The 25,362-nt window shown below is 39.0% G+C and overlaps 2 protein-coding genes across 11 annotated transcripts in view; one reads left to right on the plus strand and one right to left on the minus strand.

Moving 5' to 3' along the window:
* si:dkey-166d12.2 (rap1 GTPase-activating protein 1) overlaps positions 1–8,723 on the plus strand; it is a 127,868-nt gene extending 119,145 nt beyond the window's left edge. For 5 of the 9 annotated variants that reach the window (XM_036152021.1, XM_036152017.1, XM_036152020.1 and 2 more), the window contains 8 exons: positions 539–616; positions 2,603–2,712; positions 5,146–5,262; positions 5,365–5,494; positions 5,945–6,038; positions 6,434–6,543; positions 7,033–7,080; positions 7,939–8,723. In XM_036152021.1, coding sequence (XP_036007914.1) covers positions 539–616; positions 2,603–2,712; positions 5,146–5,262; positions 5,365–5,494; positions 5,945–6,038; positions 6,434–6,543; positions 7,033–7,041 — 648 coding nt within the window. In that variant the 3' untranslated portion in view covers positions 7,042–7,080; positions 7,939–8,723. The remainder of the gene's footprint in view (positions 1–538; positions 617–2,602; positions 2,713–5,145; positions 5,263–5,364; positions 5,495–5,944; positions 6,039–6,433; positions 6,544–7,032; positions 7,081–7,938) is intronic. The other 4 variants (XM_036152019.1, XM_036152023.1, XM_021317805.2 and 1 more) reach the window with 2 other exon arrangements.
* A 1,913-nt stretch (positions 8,724–10,636) lies between these two features.
* Positions 10,637–25,362, minus strand: part of LOC105928042 (protein-arginine deiminase type-2) — a 39,834-nt gene continuing 25,108 nt past the window's right edge. For both annotated transcript variants that reach the window (XM_036152154.1, XM_036152153.1), the window contains exons 2-17: positions 24,570–24,741; positions 23,754–23,823; positions 23,466–23,527; positions 22,559–22,682; positions 21,339–21,491; positions 20,976–21,163; positions 19,313–19,417; positions 17,355–17,458; positions 16,991–17,102; positions 16,628–16,735; positions 15,770–15,921; positions 15,200–15,350; positions 14,646–14,739; positions 14,465–14,544; positions 12,760–12,897; positions 10,637–12,314 (exon numbers count right to left, since the gene is read on the minus strand). In XM_036152154.1, the coding sequence (XP_036008047.1) occupies positions 12,081–12,314; positions 12,760–12,897; positions 14,465–14,544; positions 14,646–14,739; positions 15,200–15,350; positions 15,770–15,921; positions 16,628–16,735; positions 16,991–17,102; positions 17,355–17,458; positions 19,313–19,417; positions 20,976–21,163; positions 21,339–21,491; positions 22,559–22,682; positions 23,466–23,527; positions 23,754–23,823; positions 24,570–24,741 (2,047 nt within the window). In that variant the 3' untranslated portion in view covers positions 10,637–12,080. The remainder of the gene's footprint in view (positions 12,315–12,759; positions 12,898–14,464; positions 14,545–14,645; positions 14,740–15,199; positions 15,351–15,769; positions 15,922–16,627; positions 16,736–16,990; positions 17,103–17,354; positions 17,459–19,312; positions 19,418–20,975; positions 21,164–21,338; positions 21,492–22,558; positions 22,683–23,465; positions 23,528–23,753; positions 23,824–24,569; positions 24,742–25,362) is intronic.

Consider the following 25,362-nt stretch of genomic DNA (forward strand, 5'->3'; position numbering starts at 1 on the left):
ATCTCTCCATTGCAAGCACTTGATGTGACTTTGTGGGTGTGTGGCTGGAGAATATGCATGGCACACGCTACACTCCTTTTAATGTTGTTGTGTGTCCTAACTTTTGGATTTTCTTTACCCCATTTATGGAAAGCCAAGTTGAAGTCACAGTACCTGTTTGTATCGTCAGCCTCTTTGTTCCCTTTCCCCCTCTTAATGCATCAGTAAACAAACTTGTATCCTTCGGGGCAGTGCCTGCCAGCATGCCTGCTCTGTTGACGCTCCTGCTGTACCATCCTATGTTTGACCTCAAGCCTCCTTTTGCTCTGTAAAGCTTTTCACCACTTTTTTTTTTCTTTTTATCTCATGTTTGCTTTTAATTCGTGCAGCAAACTCCTTCTAAAGCTGTTTTGCTCCCTGCTGTTGAAATTCTTTGTGCTGTGCGCATGAGATCTTATGACGTGTTCTTTTCTTTTCCTTCCCTCTCTTGCTTCTTCCATCTTTTATCTCCCCTCTTTCTCCCTCTCCACTTCCCTTTGACCTGTCTCGGGTGGCTCAGTCATTGCTTGTCGCGGGGAAAAGTCCCAGTAAATATGGACGCCGAGGCAGTGCCATAGGGATAGGAACAATAGAAGAGGTTCATGTATATTCTCTCTTATTGTTGATCACATGTGTTTGCTTTTCTGATGTCTTTTCTTAATTGAGCAATCAGATATTCCTGTCGTTTAGATTAGAACGTGTTCTAGTTTATGTGGCTGTGGGAGGTTCTGGTATCATTACATGTAGTGAGTAGCAAAGACATATTGTTCAGCTGTGGTTCTGATCATAATTTAATTTATATCATTCATTCATATAGAAAAAAAAAAACATTGTTGTGTTCTGTGCTGTGAGTGATTATAAATAATGACCTGAAGGAAGATGTCACTCAGTTATCTCAGTATTATTAGAATTATTGTGTTTTATTGTTGTTTGATATTCTATCTCAGGGCTTGAATCATGAATCCCCCCTTTTTTTTTCTTTTCTTTTTCTGTAGCTTTGTGTCCAAACTCTAAAGCGACAAATCTACAATTCTGACAGGGCTATCAATGTGTTTTTCTGAGATAAAAATTACTTTATGTTTGCACCCTGTTGTTACTGTAGGGTTTTTGTACACATGAGACAATTCAGCCATTTCTGAACTTTTGCCACTATTAATGTGACACATATACTGTACAATTCAACTTCAAACAAGAATCATAAGCAAAATAAATAAATAAAATAGGTGTAATAATCTGTGCACACCTCTACCTTAATTCTTGGTGCAAAAACCTTTTTGATTCAGTTTCAGCATTCAGTCTTTTTAAGATCATACATAACACCTTTAGTGAATCTGATGAACCTGAAACGAAGTTCAGCTGTCTTTAGCTAAAGCCATAGTTAGCAGAGATGTTCAATAGATCATATTCTATAAGGATATCAGCCAGGAGAAGCATAAAAAATTCATATCATTATGCAAACTCTGCTGCAGTGAAGACAGTTGTCAGTAATTGGAGAAAACTATGGGACCACGGTGAGAAAATCCGTATGTTTTTCCAAAAATAATAAAAACTTGACTAAAGAAATGGTGAGTGAGACTCTCAAGAGGCTGCGGACAGTGATAATGGATGATCTGCAGCGGTTTCTAACAGGTGGGGGTGGTTTTCTACGCGTAACAAACTGCTGTATTCTCCCAGTCTCCGGACTAAGAAGTAGGATTGAAAAACAAAAGCCTTTTCTTCTAAAGTAAATATTCGGTGCTGGCTATAATCTTCCAAGACCCCCTGGAGGAATGCAGTTATGCTCTGTATGAATAAAACTGGATATTTCAGGCCACAATTCCAAGAAAATGTTTTGCACACAAACAGCACCAAGCACCACTAAAAGAATCTCAATGCCCACAGTGAAAGCTGGTGCTTCTTTAGATGAAACTGGGTTTCTTGTCCAGGTGGATGAAGTTGTAAACTGTTCTAAACACCAGTCAGTTTTTTAACCCAAATCTGTCTGTTTGAGAGCTGAGTATGAAAAGGGGATTTTTTTTTTTTTAGGACCATGGTGAGTCCAAGTAAACATCCTAATAAAAGAAAAATGTCTTCATCTGTCATAAATGTCAGTTTTGAAGTGACCTAGCCAGATTCTACCCAAATTCTACAGAACATCCAGACAATGACCCAAAGAATGCTGTGGACAAGCAAAATCCTCGTAATCCAATTAGATTTGGAGAACTTTTGCAAGGTAGCGTGGCTGAATATGACAAAATCACAATAGGTGATGCTGATAGACTGAAAGCTGAAACTAAACCAAAAGTGTTTGGAACATTCCAGGCATATTTAATTGTTTTACAGCTGAGTTTACTGAATAAAAGGTTCATTCAAAGTAGACAAGGTTTCATAATAACGATGGTCTTGTATAAAAAAATCTGAAATTCAAAGTAGTCTGAAGCATGGTGTTTTTTTCTTTTTTAAATCATATTCTTTAAACATTTATGGAACAGTTCATGCAGCATACTTCTCTGCTTCACACTGCAGTACATAAAGTACAATGATTGCCTTTCCCCCCCAAAAAAATGTGTGTCTTACTATTTTTTTTCCCTTTACACCTTGTTAGTCATTGATCATTCCTGGGAAAAGCCCCACCAGAAAAAAGTCTGGACCTTTTAGCTCCCGCCGCAGCAGTGCTATCGGCATCGAGAACATCCAGGAGGTCCAAGAGAGGAGGTGAGAGGACAGCAGGGAGTGGGTAGTGAGGACGGAACAGTGTTGCAACAGATGGAAGGAAGGACATTAAAACTGATTATTAATCTCTTAGAGCAGGCCTTGTGCCAGATTCAAGTTCTTGCCGGATAGCTTTTAATGACTTGTAGTACCTTACAAAAGTATTCGTAAACTTTAAGCGTTTTCATGTTTTGTTTATATATTAAAACCACAAACCTAGTGTAGGATTGTGAAGTGGAAAACAATGATGCATGCTTTTCACAATTGTTTGTATCCATAAAGATCTGTAAAGCGTGGTGTGAATTTGTATCCAGGCCCCGTGAGTCAAAGTCATTCAGAACCACTTTTCACTCCAGTTACATCTCCAAGTCCTTTGGGTCACATCTCCACCGCCTTTGCAAACAGCTACAATCCTTGATCATTCGTTTTTGCACAATAGCTTGAGCTCAGTCAGATGGGATGGAGGGCAGCTGTGAACAGCAGTGGAAATCTTGGTGCCAATTGGTGATGCCCTTCTGACACATTGGTGTGTTTATATGAAACCCATTCATCGTAGCTCTGGCTGTTTGTTTAGGCTCTTTATCCTGCTTCATCAATCTTCCAAGTCTTTTGCAGCCTCTTAGGTTCCCTTCCAGGAATGCCGTTTGTTTAGCTCCATCCATCCTCGCATGAAATATGTCCACGTTCCCTGTGCTGCAAAAGAAAAGCATCCCTAAAGAGATCCTCCTGCCACCTCCATGTTCCGCTGTTGGGATGGTGTCTTCTTCACGACACTTAGGAGTTTTGTCTGTCTGCCAAAAGTTAAATCATCTGACCAGAGCCCCTGGCAAACTGCAAGCAAGACCTGCTTATGTGTTTTTTAATAGTTGTTCCCTTCATTCTGTATTTGTATCAAGGCCACAATTCATACTTGATCTCTGTAGCTCCACCAAAGCTACCTTTTGCCTCTTTGCAGCTCCTGTTAATGCTCTCAATGTCCGACCTGTTAGTTCAGGTTAGGAGACTGCCACCTACAGGTCTGGAGCTGCATGTGGCTCTCTGGATCCCTGCACGGTGGTTCTTAATTAATTTGGCCAAAAATGCTAAAGAATTAAGGTTTTAAAATGTAAAGGTAATTTACACACACATATTCACTCAACAACAAACTTCAGACTCCAAGTGGTTGAAGGTCTGTCTACTTTAATGTTGGCTTCAAACTGGAACTAGTAAAGTTAGTCATGAAATCAGGATACTGTTTTGAGATATCCTTTTTGTAGAGCAAAAACACAAATGTGGGCAACCATCCATTCCATAAAGTATCTATGAAATGCCGTGACATAACATGTTAAAACAATTGTTACAGTAATTTACTAAATGCTTGCTTTAGCTATTTCTCCCAGGGGCTTTCATGCAACATATGCATAGCATTTACCCAAAGAAGGACACCAATATTGCAAGAAATGCAATATTGGTGCAAACAATTTGGGTTTTGACATGATTGAACCTCATATTGAGGAAAACATGTACAATTTAGTTTATTCTAAAGCCTAAAAATAAAATGGTTATTTAATCAAAAAGAAGCATAAAACAGACATTGTTAACTGTTGTGGTTATAATCAAGTCTTGTTTAGTTGGACCTAAGGCCAAAATGGTACTCAGGGTTGTAATGGCCCCTGGTTTAGATGAATGTCTTTGTAGGTTTATAGTTGGTCCCTACGCTAAACTTTCAAGCTTTAGATGATGGAAAACTGCTCACTGAGCTTTTCAAAGTTTGGGAAATTGTTTCAGAACTTAACCTTGCTTTTGACTTTTCCACAACCTGACACCGGTAAGCCTCCATATTCCTGTTTCTTCAAGGTGCTATTTGCTCGTTAAGGTTTCCCTAACAAACCTCCAAGGCCTTCAGAAAACTGTTGCATTTACACATAGACTAAATTGCTCAGAGTTGGACTCTGTACTAATTAGGTGACCTCTGAAGCAGGTTGGAAGAGTAAAGGGAGCTGAATGCAAATGCACACCATGCTTTTTCAGATGAATGCTTTTTAGGCATTCTGAAAATCATGCATCCTTTTCCTTTCGCTGCCCTTTGTGTTGCTGCATCCCCTGAAATCTCCATAAAGTACACGGAGGTTTGTGGTTGTAACTCGACAAAATGTGAAAATGTACAGAGCGTATGAATCTTCTGCAAGGCCCGGCATGTGTTGCTTAGAGTCTGTTTTCTGTTAGCAAATTGGAACTAGGCCACATTTTATGATCAAATAAAGTTAAACGTAGCAGCTTAGCTGTTAAATTTTTATGAGCACTGCTTTTCAGCAGCAGCAGGGAGGCAAATTACTGCTCTCGCGACTCTGATTTTGACAAGATGATTGCATTTTAATAGTAGTTGGAAAACCTAAGCAAATGAAACCCGCTTGCTTGTTTTTTTTTTACCTTCTGGTCTCCTCCCCTGCGCATCAGCCGAGAGGTCTCTCCCAACACGCAGAAGATACCGGACTGCGGCCTCTTGTCACAAGAAACCAAATCAGGCAACTCCTCCGCCCACAGTTCCCCGGAGTTTGCCGCCACGAAGAACAGGTGACCATCTACTTTAGTGCCATAGCTACACACACGGATGGGGATGGGAAATATGTGAAAAGGGACAGGCGGCGATAAGATCGGAGTAACGCAGGTGTGTAGTCTGGCGATGTGTTGCAGGGCGCCTTCCATCCCCGAGGCGCAGGACCTATCTCGCTCCTCCTCCAATGCCAGCAGCTTCGCCAGCGTTGTGGAGGAACACGAGGCCGAGGAGGAATATGAAACCGGACTGGTGGGTATGGCTGAATGCATTATATAAAGTGCGTACATTATTAAAGTCACTCTGGCACAGACAAAGACGCTTGAGTTTCTCCCCTGATTATAGTGCTTCCATTAACTTTTGTTTAATATTTACTGTGGAGGGGCAAATATAATAACCGGGTTGTAAATCCGCAGCTTTTTATTTGCACGGTTCAAGCAAAGAGCATGAAACGGCTCGGTGGGTTTCGTCACATCCCGATAATGACGAGCTTTTAAAATGCATTGCAGAGTCATTCATATTAATGTGTCTATTCACGTCTTCCATTTGGAACCATGCGCATTTAAAAAGGTTTTGAATAGAAACACGTATAAATCTGGAGTTAATCGATAGCTGGGTTCAAGCTAAATTTCTTTGTATTGTTGTTTTAAAATGGAAGTATCCCCACCGTATTGCAAATGTTTTTTTGTTGTTTTTTTACAGGAAAGCGTGTCTTGTGTTACCCCAGTAAAGAAAGACTCGTTCGTTTATGGCTCTGCGGCGGAGGAGAGCTCCTGCAGCCCAGGAGGTTTCCCAGGTGAGTTCGGGAGATGATGGCTCACATTACCGGGCCAGTGATGGCCTGGAGGTGTGAGAAGCAGGCTGACTGTTTCATGTTGCAGGGGGAGAATTCCCCATTGGGCAGATGAAAGACGAAAAGCTTCCATTTCCTCGACAAATCGTGTCAAAGCATATTTCAGGACTGAAACTCTTTTAATGACAAAAAAGTTACTTTTGTAATATTTAGCAGTACAAGCCGCTCCATGATTCAACACCACATCTTTTAATGGTTAACTGTGTCCCATCAATCTTTTTGCGTTGTCAGAAATCTCGTTTTTTTTTTTTTTTTTCACCCCATCTTGAACAGCTGGCAGCATTGTGCGCTTGAGTTTATTACTCCTGACAGCCACACATCTGTCCCCTTCCTCCCAGCAGCTTCTCGTCTTCAGCATCAAGCAGACGGAGTGAAGACGCCGGAGCCAAAAGGGACGGACAGTCAGCCCAAGACGGAGAGCTCCCAGCAGGAGCAGAAGCTCCCATCGGTGAGAGAAAGGATTAAACATCAGTCACTAAATGTCATTGCAGTGGCTGCACACATGCACAGGATTTATGTGCCCGCTCATGTAACGTTTAAGTCATCATTTTTCGTAAGAAAGACCGCATGTTCCCAGCTTTGAGCTTTAAAAATAAAAAGACTTTGGGAGAACTAAAGCAATCTGACAGCAACGTATAGATAAAATACCAATGTTAGGGTTATTAACTGTTTATTATGTTCACCTTCAGGTGGTTTCAGTACATTAGTACCGTATATTATTGGTTTCCATCTGAATCGATAAGGTCAAGCAATTATTGAAAGTGTGGCTCCTTCGGATATCAAATAATGTGTGATGTGAGTGAATGCGTAGCTCCACAGCTCAGATGGCTGAAAACCAGATCAAGGCTGCTTAATAAAAAACAATCTCTATTTATTAACTGTATTAGCTGTCCCTGTTTGCTGTATCTGTTGGTTTTAACCTTACTAAATTTTGCAGAACTGTTAGCTGCTCTCCTCTCATCACCACATCGGCATCCGTCTTCAGGTGAGAGGCCTTGCTGACATAATCTTTGGCTAATTCACAGTACTGTGCAATAATCTGTGCGATAACTGTCCCTATCATTTATTTCTGAAGAGTCGGACTTAGTTCAAATCTGGTTGCCTGGGCTTCCTGAAGGTCTTTTCAAGATCTTTTGTTGGATTTCTTGCTGCTGTTTCAATAGTTTCTAGCCAATCTTGAACGTGACCCTGAGAGTATATTGTGCACTTTGTGTGAAAAGAAATAGGAAGATAACAAAACGAGTGTCCTAAAAATCCTAATGCAGCAGAATAACAGGATCTGAAAGTGGTGTATTTAAGTGATAGTGGGAAAGAATACAGCAAACACCCAACAAAGGAGCAGAGATATACATATCATTTGGTTTATTAATGCACTGAATGCCATGTTTTTCTCTAATTACTCTTTGGGATTCTCCTGTCTGGTTTAAAAATGCTCTATTCTGTCCAGCAAACCTTTGGCATTTCTATTTTTTGTTATTATCAGATATTTTTTTATAGATCCATCTTTAGAAATGGCAAAAAACTATATTTGTAACAGTCTGCTAGTCACAAAACCCCAAAAATAACCAATTCCAAACTTTGTCTTCATTCAGTTCTCTGTCTTGATTTGTAGCTGCCACCCGGTTTCATCGTTCAAGCTTAGCATCTTTCATATGCCTAAACTATTAATAAATCACATTTAAATGGCTTAGCAACAAACACAGACAAATGTTCCTCTGAAAATTAGAGGTATAGAATTCAAAAAGCCGTCCAGTGATTTAATCCTATAAATACATACTGTGCGAGTGTGTATGCTTATCATTGATGTCTAATTTCCCTGTGTCTCATTTGTTTAATACAAAAGGAGAAATAAAGACAACCCAAGGAGGGCAGGTGAAGTCCAAATCTGATGCAGAGAAGAAATGCCGTTGGCCCTGACCTGGAGACTGACAAAGCCTCTCTTGAATGTTTAACAACGATCTGGTGTTTATCACGACAGACATTCAGCTCTCTGGACTTCTATCGACCTCTCGCCCTCATTCCGTCCTCCATGTGGAAAAGCCTGCGCTCAAAGGGGAAGCAGCGAGCTTTCAAACTGACTGGCATCGGGCAGCTGACTTAGCACAGTAAATCTGCTCACCTGCTAATTCTTCAGGCCAGTAACCATTGATTGTTGCCGTCAACAGACCCCAAAGACATTGTGGCTCTTCTTCAAAACATCTGAACGGGAACTGGGATTTTTTAGTTTTCGTGAATAAGAAGATGACAGTCTGTGTGGTTGTGACGCTCACCAGGACCCAACAGACTGGGGTTGTCCAGCTTTTGTTGGGTCGCACGTCAACTGCAGTTTTGTAAAGTAGTTTATTCCTTACAGGTTGCTCTTGTTTTATTTTGTTCCGTTTTGTCTCACGCGCTTCAGATCGTGAGCTCAAACTAAGGACACCTGGTTAGATGCAAGTTGCCGTTTTCACATGATTTCGGTTATTGACGAATAAATCAACATCTTATCCAAACTAACTTGGCACAATGTCAAAAATGAGTCCCACCTAGCCACCTAGCCACGGTAACTACTGCCATCAAGCATTTAGTCTTCTGCTGGTGAAGATTCTCAGTCATCCAGGTTATGGTCATTCCAACAAAAGTAAAAAACAAAGAAACTGTACTTGTTTTCCGTAGTTGAAGACGTTTCGCTTCCTCTCCAGGAAGCTTTCTCAATTCAAAAAGTCTGGAGTAATGTGGAGTACCAAGCTTTATACCATTGCCAAACAAAGGCCTTTTAATGGTTTAGATAACATGCAAATTCAACCGAAACAGGTCCACCCCTTAGTAATGGGCGGTCGTTAAAGCCATTAAGCCAGCAGATTGGACCGAAACTGGTCCACTCCTCTGTAACGAGGAGTCGTTAGGGTTGTTATTGGTCTGGCTTAAAGGAACGATGTTTTGATCCCCCATATGAGGGTGAGAACTTAAGCAGTAGTCTTCTACATCCAAAAATCTGGATAGTTGTGTTTTGGCCATTCAGAAACTGACTTTTTGGTGCGCTCCTTATCATTTTCCGACACTACTCTTGGGAAGGTTCACCACTCTGTTTCATGTTCTCTCCATTTGAGGATGATGGTTCTCATGGTGGTTCTGTGGAATCTCACAGCCTTAGAAATGGATAATGCAGCCCATTCCAGACTGATAGATCTTAACAACTCGGTTCTGTGTTGTCAGACTGGTTCTATTTAAGTAATTAATGGGTCTGGCAGTAATCAGGTCGAGGGGTGACTTGTAAACTTCAACCAAAAATATGACTGTCAGTTAAATTATGATTTAACAAGGGGGGCAACTATATTTTCACCTTGGGCCAGGTTGGTTTGGATAGCTTTGCCCCAGCCCCCCGCTTTAAATGAAATCAGAATTTAAAAATTGCTTTATGTATTGACTCAGGTTATTTTTGTCTTATATTAACATCTGTTTGACGACCCAAAACATATAAATGCAACAAAAATAGTAAAAACAAGGAAAGAGAACTATGTAAAGGGGGCACTTTATGTCTTTTAATGTCCGATTCACATCCCACTGTGACAATGTACATACGTTTTAGTTTCAAGTGAGCGTGGCTTTATTTTAGGCCGAGTTCTGTTTCTTTTGCAGGCTTTTGCTGTGGATATTTGTTGTGTTTTACAACAACCTTAGCATATTTGTTTTCTGTAGGAGGTTAAAGCCGTCGCTGGTGGCTCTGTAAACTTCCTTGCCCTTGTTTTGTATACCATAGATGAAGTTACGCCTACGGTAAAACTAAGAACAAACAGTAAAGATCCTTTTTTCGAGCCACACATGCTAAGACTTCTTTTCGGATACTCCTTGTTACACACCGCCTGTGGATGTCTGTATACAGGTGTGTATTCAGCAGTGCTGTGCATGGTGAAACTCCGCTTGCCAAAACTCTTCTCTGTGCACCCGCACAACGCTTCGTATAGAGGGGTTGTCCTTGTTATGTGTGTTTTATCCTAAACCAGCCAACATTTCCACATCCAGCACACATTGCTGACAGGAAGCCAAATGCCACCACTTCCGTCTCTATTTGTAAAGTGTAATATATATATATGTATATAGGAACAACTGTGACCTACTGTAAGCACTACATTTCCCGTCATTGTAAAATCCTGACCTTTTTTTTTGAAAGGCTTCAGTTTGTTGAGAATTGACCACACTGTGACTCGTCTAGAAGTTGCCTTTTTAATTGCGTCACAGGGGCTGCTGCGTGGGAAGGTCGTGTTTAACGGCACTGTGTTGCCAGATGAATGTAAAACTAAATAGAAAGGAGTTTATTTGAAGGAAAGGGGGGGAGACACACTGAGTCGTTTTATTTCAGTAAGTTGACAGAGGTTTATATTTATTGCGTAGTTAGCAGATGACGGCATTTCCATTGCATATGAACTTAAAAAAAAAGGTTTAAGACACTGAAGTCAAGACAAAGTATATCATTAAAGCTCTTTATAGTGACAAAATAAAGTGACATAGACAAATAAATGAAAAGCTATTAGATACAAATGTCCTTTAAGTGGATTTTTTAGAGAAAATATTGGATATTGCAAAGACTTGAGTGGATTAAGTCTGTCCTCTTGTGGCTGGTTGTTACTATTGCACATTTCAACTGGGTACCATCGATCTACTGTACGTGTTTGCACTGCATACCAGTGTCCATCAGCCACTTAAACACTGGGGGAAAAAATATTTGCTGTGCTTAATTCAAATGATTGTATTTCTGTTTTTGTCAACCGTTTGCTTAAACCCACGTGTAAAAAGAAAAAAACAACAAAAAAAACTTGTTTGTAAATATTGCTTTTCATCTTTTTTGTAAATGACGTCAAGAAAAAGGTTTAGTAAATATGAATATGAATACCACTCGCCTTTGAGTAATTTATTCTCAATAAATGCTGATTGCTGCAATTCAAACAATGTCAGTAAGGTACTATTAAAATGATAAGAGAAGAAAAAAAAACACAGAAACAGATGTTTGGCTGCTTTAACCATAAGGATGCCTCCAAAGGCTGATTAAACCTGTAGAAGGCCAAAAGTGCTGCAATCCAAATTAATTTGTCAAAAATGCTACTGTACATGTAATACCAATATTACACATAATAAAAGTTATTGTATAACTATGTTAAAATCATAAATATTAATTTCAGTATCATGTTTCATCTGTAACAGTCATTGTTTAAAATCAATTTAATTTAAACAGACACCTCTTCTCATTAAACAGACCCTAACATTTGATTAGTTAACCTACAGAGCTTCTCTATAACAATATTGGCCTTGCCAGCAGCTCTAGATAGGTACGTTTTACAGATAAATCAAATTCAAAATGTGCTACAATGTTGGATAATGAAATCCAAATAAATACAGAAATTATACATGTTTTTTATCATGGCAAGTATTTTAATTATTTTAAAGTATTTAAACAATTTTATATGCATGTATTTCAAATTCTGTTAAATCTTTCAGTTATATTGATGTTTAACGAGCAATTTACTGTATTGTGGCCCTTTTGACGTCCACAAGCTAATTTCAGGTAATAATCTAAATTATTATTACTCAGAAAGTTGAGTACTGATCTGAGCGTATTAGATAATTGCCTTGGTACACATTCCTTTTTAGCCTTAAAGCTGGCATCAGCTGAAAGGTCTCTGATTGTAAATTGATATGCTTCACCGCTATGAGGGATTTACAGGAATACATGCTGTGTAGCTTTCCTGATTATTGTGCAATCTTTTTAAACCACGCAGAGTTAGATCCACTCTTAACTGAAGATTTACCCAACATTGATTTAAAAGATAAGACTAGAAAAAGCTTTTCATGCACCTTTGATTGTTGATTGACTCAGATTGTGCTAGGAAGAAGGAGACTGGTCTTTGCTGTGGCATTAAACAATGTTTACTAATGCAATCACTAAAAAAATAACCAGCACTGAATCTATAAGGATTGTACTTTTGACCTTTCTGAGTTTCAGCTTATAATTCACAGCTCAATGTTCCACCATTTGAAGTCAAATGGCTTTCTACGGACGTTGGAGCCACAGTGCACCTCTCCCAGCTTTTCATGGTAGGAGGCAAAGTCGTCAATGAAGGTGCAGTTGAGGCCCAGGCCCTCCAAAAGAGAGCACATCTCGGCCTCGAGGGCACAGCGTCCATTCACCTTGGGACCAAACGGCTTTGGAATGCCAAGATTGTTCCCCAAGACAATCATGTTGACCTGGAAATTCAATTTAACAGGACACCATTGGAATTCGCCTTACATTTTAACTATACACCTTTTTCCAAAATCACACGAAGATTCAACAAATCTTAAACAGAGTTACCCCCCAAAACTGTAGAATTAAAAAAGCAACATATCTAAACAGTATCTTTCTGACAACATCAAGTGGTCTAAAATATATAAAAAAGAAGCGCATCAAGCACAGATCTAACTAGATTCAAGATCAGATGAGAAACAAAGAAGTCTTTGCAAATTATCAGCCTCAAGACTAGGGTGAATGTTTTTGTTTTCATAAGGCAATATTGGTTTAGATAGATCTTTTGCTCAATAAGTTAAATCATTTGTTTAAAAAAAGAAAGAAGGTTAAATACTTTCTTTTACAAGAGAAGCTGCTTTTTCTGTGCATTTTAAAACTGAAGCAAAAGAAAGAATTCAGACAAACCATGTCAGGGTAGTAGGCCACGGCACTGTACTTATTATTCTCTTCCAACCGCTTGAAAAGAATGGGCAGGTCAATAATGTCATCATCATCCAGGCCCAGCTCTTTCTTCAGTACATCCCTGTTCCAGTCAATCCAGCTCTGTTAAAAGCAGGTGCCAAAAACATTGGTCATACATGATGATCAGTGAGGAGTTGCCCTGTTTTAATGATGTTATTGAAGCACATTGACTTTCCGTCCAGATTGCGACAACGTTTATCTTCCACAGCCCTCTTCAGATTTTGGTCAAATTTTGTTTGGAACGCTTTCAGTTAGCAAATTCAAATTTATACATTATTCTCGTGTAGTTTTAATTCAACTAACCTGGATGCTTGGACTGACTGCAATGATGATCAGAAGTGGGTTAAGTAGCCAAAAATTGTACTCAGGTAAGAGTAGCACTACTTGAACATATTTTTAATTAAAAGTAAAAAGTTAACCTGACTCTCGCCAGATGGATGTAGTTCCACATAGCTCCACACGACTCCACACATCCATCCGGTATCGCTGCCATTGAGAGGGACTTTAATACCCCATAAGTTGGACGAGCCAATCAGGATTGCTGGGCTGGATTTTCGTAGATGTGACGTATCAGAGAAGCGACAGTTTGGATTCAGACAGCAATGGCGACTCCCAGCTTACTATATTTTTTGACCTATAAAGCGCACTTAAAATCCTTAAATTTTCTAGTGCACCTTATGATTACTGTACTTCTTGTGCTTACTGACGGATTTTATGTAGTACAATGTTAAAATGTGTAAGTACAACTTTGGTTAGCAACGAAGCTGCTCCGCTCAATGGATATTGGGAGCATTACGGCACTTTTTCACTACCTGTTAGGACCCCTGAGCTGTCTACAAGACTGCCTGACCGTAATCTCCGGAGTACGTGTTAGCAACAGTAAACCAAGTTAATTCAATATAAAATGTATGTTTATTTTGGGCTTATGTAGAAACAGGGCAGTGTAGTCCAACTACTCTGTCCTCCCAGCAGAGACGGATAGCTCTCCCACTCATAGGTAATGTGCGTACGCGGAGCAGCAGAGTGATATTACACACTTGGCAAGAATATTTAATGCGCCTTATGTGTGAACACGGGCACACATAGACACGTTAATTCACAGTGCGCCTTATGATCTGGTGTGCCTTATGGTCCGAACAATACGGTAATCCGTGAAGTACATTTTGTTCAATGAGTTACTCAAGTAAATGTAACATAGTTTTTACCCACCTCTGATTATCGGTAACAGCCTTTTGTGTTTCATCGTGTACTTATAATGCTGTGGATATTTGTACCCTTCTCCTGACTGATGTCTTTGTAAAGGATCTGAATGGACACGTCGTACTTGGACAGCTGAAATGCACTTCATCAGATTTACTAAAAACATTAGTTAACTGAATGGAATTAAATCAGAAGGTGCAACAAAGTATTAGTTGAAGATGCACACATGCATGCAACAAAGTTGTTGCAGCTTTCTACTTTTTTATTGATATCTATCCCTCTCATACATTTGGATGTATATCTTCTATGGTTTGAGAAGATAAATGTTAGATGTTATAAAAAAAATGCTTTGAAAGGATTTTAAAAAAAGGTGTAATTTATGTACATGAAAGAAACCTAGCATTTTTCCCGGGTTGAGTTTCTGTACGCAGCTTATAGTCCCACTTACCTGTACATCTGTGTTTTGAGCTCGGAGATTCTTATCTCTCAGGATCTGATCCACTGTCACTGGCTCTTTATCTTTCACACCTTTTGGAAGGAATAACACTTTTTGAGTTACACCAGTTCCAAAAAAATGACACACAAGTTGTTTTTTTTAAAGGCCTCAGTTATCGGCACGCCAAATGTACCATCAAACATTTTGGCTCGGCCGTGTCCATCTTCCTGCAGCCGTCTGAATATTTTGTAGCCCGCGTCCGGGCTGGCCAGCAGAAGTCGAAAGCCCTGTAAGCAGGCACACAAGAGACAAAGATAACACTGGAGCTTTTGTATCCGGAGAACTCACACAATCCCTCAATGAAAGCAAGAGCTTGGCAGCATCAACCAGTAATGGTGGAAAATTCAAGAAAGAATCTGAACTCTTGAACCCCAAAGGCAGTAAATCTAATGGATTTGTTTACACTGACCATACATGTTACAACACCTGTATTTATACAATTATCATCATTAATACCCTGAAAGATGGAAAGTCTTTAATGTTGTTGCAGATTAAAGAGTTTCCAGAGTGTTGTAAACTTGTTTTGTCCCCTTAGAGTTTCAGAAACCTCTATAATTGATGCCAAGATGAATTGAAGCTTTTCTGGCAGAATCCAGTGTTAGAAATGATTTAGATATTTTTTTATTGTTAGTAAAATAGCGGTTCAGGTTTGATCTTTTTAACAACAACAAAAACAACAACGTCTACCTTTCTGTCGGGAGCAGGGACGAAAGTCATGAATTCATCAATGTGACCAACATAGAGCCAATCAGAAAACAAGGCAACAGGCTTCTGAACCTTCTGAGCCCACAAGAAGTCTCGAACCACTTTGGTCATGTTTTGTCTCTTATAAGTTTCCCTTATAGAAAGAAAGAGAAAAAACAAATCTTGATACGCTATTTTTAGTGCTTTGCAGATGTTGTAGTAGACGGCGCTGCTGTGTGTTAATGTTTAACATTTGTGGCAAAGAATTTTTACATGAAAAAAAAGCCGTTTCAGCCTTATTGAGCTGGACACCAGAGTACATATGTTACGGTATCAGATGTGTAGAAAAGCAATTGTTTATTTACTTAAAATTGGATATATTCATGCCCCTGACACATAAAGCAAATATGCAATAGTTTATCAGGGGAATAAAGAGCATACTGAAAAATCTGCACACTGCTATGACACCAGGGAAGTAAATAAAACAAAAAAAGACATGACCCAGGGCTTGTGCATTTATAATCTGTTAATACCCTTCCTAGGGTTGATCTGTACAGTGGTGCTGTTACTTACAGCGGGAATGCAACCCCAACGAGGATTCTGCCCAAAGGGTAGTTTTTCCCATTCACCGTGACAGGAGGGCTGACCTCCAGATTACCGAACGAGTCCAGAGTGCTCACATCTCTACTGCGAGCCACCCTGGTCACATGGCCAAAGTCTGGGCCCTGAGGATGAACCTGTGATTAGAGATTGGCTCTACAAAAGACAGTTTTCCTACAAATGGCAAAATATAGAAATATCCTTAATTGCCCCTCAGTTGCAAATTGACAAATGGAAGCATGCAGATTCACACAAAGGTTAAACTACAATGACAAAAAAAAAAAAAGAAGTGGCACTGTACAGTAAGAGCAGAGTTACAACATAGGAACGAATACTGTAGCAATTAGAAATTACATACTCAGATTTTCAGAAATGTGCGACTGAATAGGGAAGTTGTACAAACTGTTTATAGTTGTTTTTATATTATTAAAAAAATACATTGTCTTCCTATGATAAATCAATGTCAATGTCCTGATATTTTCCCAAGTTCCAGAAAAGTGGCCTTTGATCTTTGCAGATTTGCTCCAAACTTTGTAACATTCATGGTACAACTGAGCAACTTCTGCACATTTTACAATTCATTCACTTCATCCTATACTACAAACTTACAAGTGTGTAGAGCTTCAAATTCTTTGCTTTACGTTATCGTGTCTCAAATAATATGTTTTCAATACAATTTGGCACAAAAGCAGCAAACATAACTGTCCGTAGTCAATATTTATGTTGTTCAGAAATTATTATCAGAGTTAAACTAAACAAACCAAACTGTCTACTGAAAATCTTTTTTTAATCTTTAAACATTTGATCTTAAAAGAAAACAGAGACTCTTACCAGCAGCTCTTTGTAGGGAAAGTCTTTAAGGTCTCTGTCTCTGGGGGAATCCAGAACCACAGGAAAACTGTGATGGGGTGAATCGATGTAACCAAACTCCAGCTCATCCTAAATATATAGGCATTTAATTTTAATTATTGTGTTTCAGTTGTTCTCAGATGATTGTTTTCCACCATTTTTTTCATCCTCTGAATACTTTGCATGCTTAAACTATAGTTGAGTCACAAAAGTATTAAGATGCATCGTAATTATTCATTCAACAGCAGTAAGTATAGGAAATCTTCATGTAAATGAAATAAAGAAGACACTTGGGACACGTCAAAGAAAAAATATTTAGAATATGGACTCCTTATGTTTTCTTACTTGTATCCAGCGGTCTCCTCTGTTCATATCCTCATTGATGGTCCTGAGCTTGTACCCGTTTTTTGTAACAAGGTGCTTCATTTCTTTGAGGAACTGGCGGTTATCAGATGTGCTGACACCACAGGACATGTGTTTTTTGTTAACTATCTTTTACATTGTGAAATTCTGTATCTTTGCATTTTTAAATCGTTTAAACACTCGACTATGTCATAAAATTTAAAAGACATTATTTTTTTAAAAACATATGAAGAGTTGGTAGAAATGGCAATTAAACAGTCCAGGTTGCGTCGTATGAGCAGCTGCAAAGTAACAGAAAGTCTTAAGGAAACCTGCTATCACGTTTCACAAAAATGTGCACTCCTACCTGCAGACAAACACCTCCAGAGGCTGGAGGGTGTTGGGTGTCATGATCCACGGCGCCACTCTGAACACCACTTTGTCTGTGAAAATGGGCGTCTCAGGTATGTCCTTTAAAAAACAGGCTGATGTCACTTACACACATGAAGAGACTTACAGTGCAAACTTAGTTTAGACCTGACACTTTGTGACATGAATATGAGCGATTTTGATTTGTCAAATGGAAAGTTAATTAACACCACCCGTAAAACTTTGGAGGTTTCACACATCGTTACTCAAAGAAAGATTTTACCGGGCTCTTTAGGAGAGAGTGACCAGATTTTTTTTGGAAGATAAATGATCAGTCTAATATCTCCTCAGGTTTCCTCTGGGAGGCAGAAAAAGTTTGTTATACACAGGAAAATAATTTACTGTTCATCATATAAGTAAGAAAAAAATAAAATAAAACTTAGCTGAAGTGGAACAGAAAATAATTAAAAACCCTAGAAACAACTTATCCTCCACAACAACAAGAAAATAGGTTTAGCGACAGGAAATCTAAAATGAGAACCTAATAAAATACTGGAGGCAAGAATACAATTGCAGAAAATGTTTGTCCTGTTCTGCTTGCATGCCCTATCCCTGAAGTGAGCCCATGCACGGTACGAATGCACAGAAGCCAGTATAGACATGTTTATGAAAGCTTCCAGTTGCAAAGTAAAAAAACAACACCCACATTATGAAAATGCAATACTCTGATACAAAGGGCTCGTGCCCAGTTTGTCTCATGACTAACTGATACCTTTGTGCACCATGAAAAAGCCACAGCCCGTGAAAATGAGCCCTGACCTAATTATCTGTATCATGTTGTTCTCTCTTGCTGTGAGATTTCTTAAACGCTTGAGTTCACCCTTGAGTTTGGTCATTTCCTTATTTTAATAATGATGCGCTGCTTCCAGAGATGGTGCTTCGGTAGCTTAGAGGTAACAACAGCAAACCTCTTGCTAATCAACTAAAAAAGATTGAACTGACTGTATCTGTATACCAGCAAATGATCTAAAAGAAATTAATACAATCGTAATCAAATATAATCAAATAATAACCCCTCTAATTCTGGCATTATTGGTTTTTTGATTCACATGAAGTGAGTATTCCTAAATTAAATAAGGAAAATATTCTGGAGCCACCTTTAGCAGCAAGTGAGCTCCATGAAGTCTGGCCCCTGCTGGACCCCATCTTCTAATGGGCTGCCACTGAAATTTAGGAAACCTCGACACTCTCTCTAAACACAAACTGGACAAGGGAACCTGATCACCATAAATGAAACCATCTAAAAAAGGAGCAACACATTAAGATTCACAACAACAACTACAACATGGGGCAGTCTGCAGAGGAACATGGGCACCAGTGGACATTTCAGCATGACGACCCGAAACACACAGGAAAAGAGGTGAAGAAATCGTTAGCTGAAAAATGATAAAGCGCAATACAAGCACAAGTCATTTACCATTCTACCAAGTCTGGTACTATTTTACACTCCAATCAGTCATTCACGCACAAAAACAGTAACGTTTCGCAGTGGCCCAGCTAGAGTCCTTATAAAATCCAATTGAGAATTTGTGTGGGGAGCTGAAGATCATGGTGATGGCAAGAAGACCCCCTAACCTGAAGGAGTTGGAGCTCATTGCAATATATGAATGGCCCAAAAAACCAGTGGAGGCATGCAAACAGCTGGTCAGCAATTATAGGAAGCTTTAGATTGCTTAAATAGACAAAGTTATTAAACAGTCATTGATTGTTGAGGAGGGTATAAATAATTTTGGACATGTCATCTTTGTTCAAATGTAAGAAAAGCTAAGACATATGTTGTTTCCACAATGATGGATCTTGTACCATATACCTATTATCCGTCTCTTTGTATTTCTTCTCTCTGTATGTCTGTTGTCTTTAAACACACACACCCTACCTACATATATGCATACATACATTCTTGATATCAGGCCCACGATCAGGATTCTGTTTCACGACAAAGCAAGAAGCCCACCGTGTCCATCCTCCTCCTCTCTCCCGCTGCGTGCTGCCAGGTTGCTGCTGCCATGACACATGGAGAAAACGAACAGCGTGTCATGTTCTGTAAGGTGGATGTTTAACCGAGGTGCAGCCAAGAGCTAGGAAGCCACATACTGCGACGGTTTAATGAGAGACATGGTTACGCTAACAGAACAAACTGAGACAAGAGAATGAAGAGAAGATGACCAAACAGAGGGTTGCATAACGGCGGATCCAACCACAAGGGAATTGAACAGGTGGTTTGATTAGAGAGGGAAGAACAGAGAAGAAGGCAGGAGGGAGGAATTAACGAGACAATCAACAGGTGAACAGCATGGAGGGGAAGATTGAAGACCAGCAGAAAGAGAAACCAATCTAACAGGAACAACATACAATGAATTAACTAATAAAAATAAACACAAAAGGATGAGAAAACTGATCCCAGGAATATAAAAAATAATAATAAACAACTAATAAAAACTAATAATCAATAAACAAAGACCTGGGGATCCTGAGGCAGTGAGCAATGAGCCTGCTCTGTAAGTTCATACCAACCCCCACTTTCTCTTTCTGTATTTTGCAAAGTAATAAATAAAATAAAATTGAACCTACCAAAAACGTTTGGTGTAAATGTTTTTTGTCCATCTGTCCACCGGTTTTCTTATTATACTTTGATTTTTGTAAATACAATTACATCTTTAAGTCTCCGAAGACTTAAAGATGTTATTATTCAACAACTGTTTTAACACTAATAACTTCTTCTCAAGCGATCTTTTTGTTTAAGTTTATGCTTATTCAACTTTCCTGCCAGTAGTATTTTCTTTCTTTCTGAAGTTTCTGCCAATATTTTACATTTCAACAACTTTTTAAACACTGAAATTAGCTTATGTAATTTATTCGCAAATGTTGTCTCTTCAGCATATCGACTGACAGTTCCTTCTTGTCTTATTCACAATTTTGTCAATATTGTTACATTTCAACAACTGTTTGAACACTTCTAAATTTATGACCTTCTTTAGTTCTTGAATTTTCAAAGTCCCTTCCAATCTTTATATTTTAACAACTGCTTTGAACAACAAGTAGTTGTTAGGTAACTTCAGCTTAGGACTGAGAGTTATTACACTATCTTTTACATGCTAACGTCTATCGCACATGTTCAGTTTCGCAGGGAGTGTTTGAGCTGTTTGAGGTGTTTAAGCATGTCAGATGACAGTTTTTCTTTAATGTTCCTGCTAATTCATTATATTCCAGCATTTTTTTATTATTTTTTTGCAGTTGACTTCAGCTTCTGTATGTCAGCTTTAAATTGAGGAATTCAGCTTAGAGCATTAACACAGCATTTTTCAAGTAGTTTTTGGATTTTATCAATTATTTATATATAGCTTGTGTCTTTTATTGTATTTTTACTTGTTCCGTGCCCAGGGTGAGTCTTATGGTCCCTTCAAATAAAATGCATTATTATTATCATTACTATTATAATAGCGTTGGGTTTACTACACAAAATCCTGATCAAATAAATTGCATTTGTAAAGTGAAAAAATGGAAAGTTGAACAACAATTGGATACCTTTGGATATGGTGAGGTGCTTTGCAGGTCTTACCTCTCTGATTTGCTCCATTAAGTTGAGGTTGATGCTTATGAGCCCATCAAAGTCCTCATCAGGAAACCTTAAGCCCTCCACATAAAAGTTCATTTCTGCTGAGCCTCCAGGGTAAGGCACTTCCTGGGACCGCACCTCACTGCTTAGCACCAGTGGATAGTCCTTTACAAAGTCACTAGAATTGTTCTCTGCAGAAGCAGAAGAAAATGAATATTTACTAGTAGCTTGATTTAGAGGAAAAAAAAACATTTGTCTATTGAGTGATTGAACTAAACTATAAAACATGGTCCAGCCATTAGACACTAGCTTTTTGCATCCACATTACATCAATGCCATTTCTTTTAAAGCGTCATTTCCACTCACGCTGGCTGTTCTTAACCACTTCAGGGGATCCAGCTCTGAAGACTTGAACACACTTTGGGTTTCCCTGGGAGATGTACATGGTGAGTTTGTAGCCTTTTGGGAGTCGGGCGGGGCCTCTGGTCCGCAGCACCATGAGCGACATGTCCTTAAGATCTTTACAAATACACAAAGTCACACCAGTACTAACTATATACAATTCACTAACAGTAATGGTCCTAACACAATTAAACGTTAACTCTAGGGACAAAATGCAAAAAGTTTAATTTTTTTTCTGTCCCCAGTTAAGCAACAGGCAGTCATCTTTTAAACACAGTCTTGTCCCAACTCTTACGTTGCACTAACTCTAATTATTACACCACAGGTACAGTCACTGAGCTCTAACAACTAAACAGGGGCACTAGGTTCTTAATTTCTCAAGCACAACCTTATCCACTGTCACAAGGAGTTCAACTGGCTTGGCAGACTCCTCCCAATCTATAGAAGCAGCCTCTATTGATCTGGACCATGGCACAGCTGTTTCCATTCAAGTACTGACCTCTACGTTTGCTAAAAGTATTTAAAAGATTTAGTGGTTACTCTAATCTTATATTCTGTCTTAAACCCTCATCTGCTGCTACCAAGCTTCATTTCCATCTACAATCCATCATCTCGTGCTTTTGGCATCCAATTTATCAAAAATCTTGCTATTGACTCTAAATCGACTTTTGAGTTCCTTTTATCAAGTGGATGATATCCACAGACTCTCAGTGGGTCACTTACGGCAACGGTGCATTTGATAATAAAACAAATTGGAACTGATCACTTCAGGCTGCAAAACAAATCAGGCTGCAAAAATGTTGAAGGTAAACAATGACTATTCTAGCTGGAGTACAAAAGGACCTAATCTATTGTTATGTTTCCAAAGTCTGTCTGCTCCAGTTTGGAGAAGTTCAGAACAGAATGCACAAAGCAACGTTCCCCTTGCAAATTTAAAGATTTAAATCATGGATGGTGTGGGGTTTGATTCATTAGTTTTGACTTTAGACACAATTCAAATTACATAAATTGTAATATTTTCCTTTTCACCTGTCTTCTAAAACCCTACAAATGGATTTGCAATGTTAAAATGTGCATTAGAAATGCTAAAATTACCTTCTGCTCAAAAGAAAAACAAATCTATTGTCTCAGAGTGAGAATAAATAAAGAGAAAATTGTTATGCTCAGCACTGACGCTGTTTTACCTGACGCTTTGGAGATGTGGACCTCCTCACTGTCTGTTGTCTTGATGTTGTCCTTTTCTGAGTCACGGTCACAGTTGACCAAAAGTATAGCTCCATGTCCGTTAGGACCCCATTTCCAGGATCCCTAAGAGATTTTCAACAAAACAAAAATGTCTTATACACACAAAGTCTCTACACAGCATGTTCTGTAAAACTACCTTTAAACGTATGTCTTTTTAACACATAGCATCAGTGTTATGCAAGGACATGTGTTCATAAATGGTATTAATTTCGGAGCACAGTGAATATGAACTTGAACTATGTACCTTCATTGGCACCACTGAACATTGTTCTATCTGGGACTGAATGAAAGAACTCAACTTAGACCTACATATTGAGGTGAATTGACACAAAACAGTGTGAAACTTGGAGGTAAAAAAAAAAAACCTGTTTAGGCAGACTTTCTTCTACGTGCAAAACAAAAATGTGGGGGAAGACAAGACTTCCCAGAAGCAAAAATAATAACGGTCTCTGCCGCAACAAGTTTAAGCTAGTACAAAGAAAAGTACGGTAATATCCTAAACTGATCTAAACGCACCACGGCAAATTATTTACTGAAACCGTGTCTTCACAGGTCTGACCAAAATGTCAATCAGACAATAGCAGGTGATTCAGAACTCCACAGTTCGGAAGTCCTTACACTGGCTCCCTGTGTCTCAGAGAAAAGGCCTTAAAATACTTCTGTTAGTCTATAAATCAATGAAACCATTCGTACCAAAATAGATTAGACTGCCACTGACACTGTATCAACCACCCAGACATCTCAGGTCTTCTGGCTCAAGTCTACTCTGCACACTTTGAATTGCCTTCTTACCAAAAGCCACGTAGGTTATGTTTTTATTGAAATTAACGGCCTTTCATGTTTTACCTTATTTGGGTTGTTTTTCTCCACAACGCCATCTCTGTCAGCATCCACGTCGAGAGAGATCTCTGAGGGACAGACACGTCTTGTTTATCACATAATGCTTTCACATGGACTTATCAATGCTCAAACACAGTTCAGCTATTGTTTCTCTGGTCCCTGTTTCTGTGGAAAATAACGTTTAGACTTTGACCTATATTTAACAATCACTGATGATCTGTTTATTAATTAAACCAACAGATATATTTACTGTACATTTATAAATGGTATGTTATGTAATACAATAAAACTTACCAACAGCTGTCAGGTGCAGAATGGCGTTCCCCAAGACCTTTTTCTTTTTGTCGTAGTAGCGGACAGACAGCTTGTGAAAAACAGGGAGATGCTGATTATGTGCATTGGCTGCCTGTTTTTTATCGAATAGATTTTAAGATTCTCTTATTAGCTTATAAAGCTTTAAATGGATTAGCTCCCCCTTATCTTCTGGAACTTTTAAAATTTCAGCCCGTGTCCAGAACCCTACGTTCTAATAATCAGCTTTTACTAACAGTTCCTCGGACCAGACTTAAGGGGAAAGGAGATCGGGCTTTTTCTGCTGTTGCTCCTTCTCTATGGAACAATCTACCTTTCCAAATTAGACCTGCCCACAGCCTGGATCATTTTAAATTGCTTCTTAAAACTTATTTTTATTCTTTGGCATTTAATTAAACTAGTGTTTGATACTTTGTTTTTATTCATTTGTGTTGTTGTCACTCTTGTACAGCACTTTGGTGCAGTTCTATGCCTGTTTTAAAGTGCTATATAAATAAATTTGACATTGACATTGACATTGATTATGTGTGAAAAGTGTTGCAATGAAAGCAGGAGGTCATGAGTCCCATTGGTATGAAATGTTTGCTCTGGATAATTTAAAGGCTTTGACTTCAAATTAAATTATCAGTATTAAAGTTATCCCACCCTTCCAAAGAGCAAGATGGGATCAAAGATATTTCCTCTCACCTTTTCAAGAAAATTGATGCGCTCTATTTCTATTTTCACATGGCTTTAAAACAATGAACGTGTATTTCTGTTAAAAGCGAAGCTCTTTGTTTTTTTGGCTGTTTAATTTACCTTTTCTTCATTTTCTTCTCGACTGGCGTGGCTCATGCTGATGAGTAGTACGGAGTTTTCACTGAGAGGTACATAAGACAGATGGGATGTCTCCCCACGTGGAGGGCTTACACTGCATTTAACATTGGCAGTGCACTTCACAGAGAAGAACTTGGAGCCAGGTGGGGCACTCCTAGAAACCAGAAGAACAGCAGGTTTGGATGTCAGGTGCTTTACTTAACACAGAAGGTGCTTTTCAAAAGTAATCACTCCACATGAACTTTTAAACATTTCTGGAAAAGGCACAACCACAAACTTCAATAATGCAATGTTCAAAGGTGACGAGAGAGACAGAGATAGAGACAGAGATAGAGATCTGTTCCAAACGTAAAGGTCTGGTTGATTCGGTGGAGTGTTCTTGGGGTTAGAACGATGGAGGAGCAAAGCATGGAGCGACAGTGGCTGCTAAGAGAGAAGCTCTGCGGTTGCTCTGCCCTCTACCACACACCTACAACACTGCTTAGATCAGCGGCCATGAAAGAACAACATTTTGAACCATGCAGTCTTTATAGACAAAACTATAGACACAGCTTTCAGTGTAGTAAATCCAGTGTTTTACTCAATTCAATTCAATTCAATTCAATTTTATTTATATAGCGCCAAATCATGAAACATGTCATCTCAATGCACTTTGAGATGACATGTTTCCGTAGTATTGGGTCGGCGAATCATGGTTGATTTCCCCCTCCCCCCTCTCTCCACTGTCGGATAGCTGGCTGGCTCGCCATACCCACGTCCAATCTCTGACTAGTGG

The sequence above is a fragment of the Fundulus heteroclitus genome, chromosome 20, assembly GCF_011125445.2.
Source record: "Fundulus heteroclitus isolate FHET01 chromosome 20, MU-UCD_Fhet_4.1, whole genome shotgun sequence".
In the NCBI taxonomy this organism is placed as follows: domain Eukaryota; kingdom Metazoa; phylum Chordata; class Actinopteri; order Cyprinodontiformes; family Fundulidae; genus Fundulus; species Fundulus heteroclitus.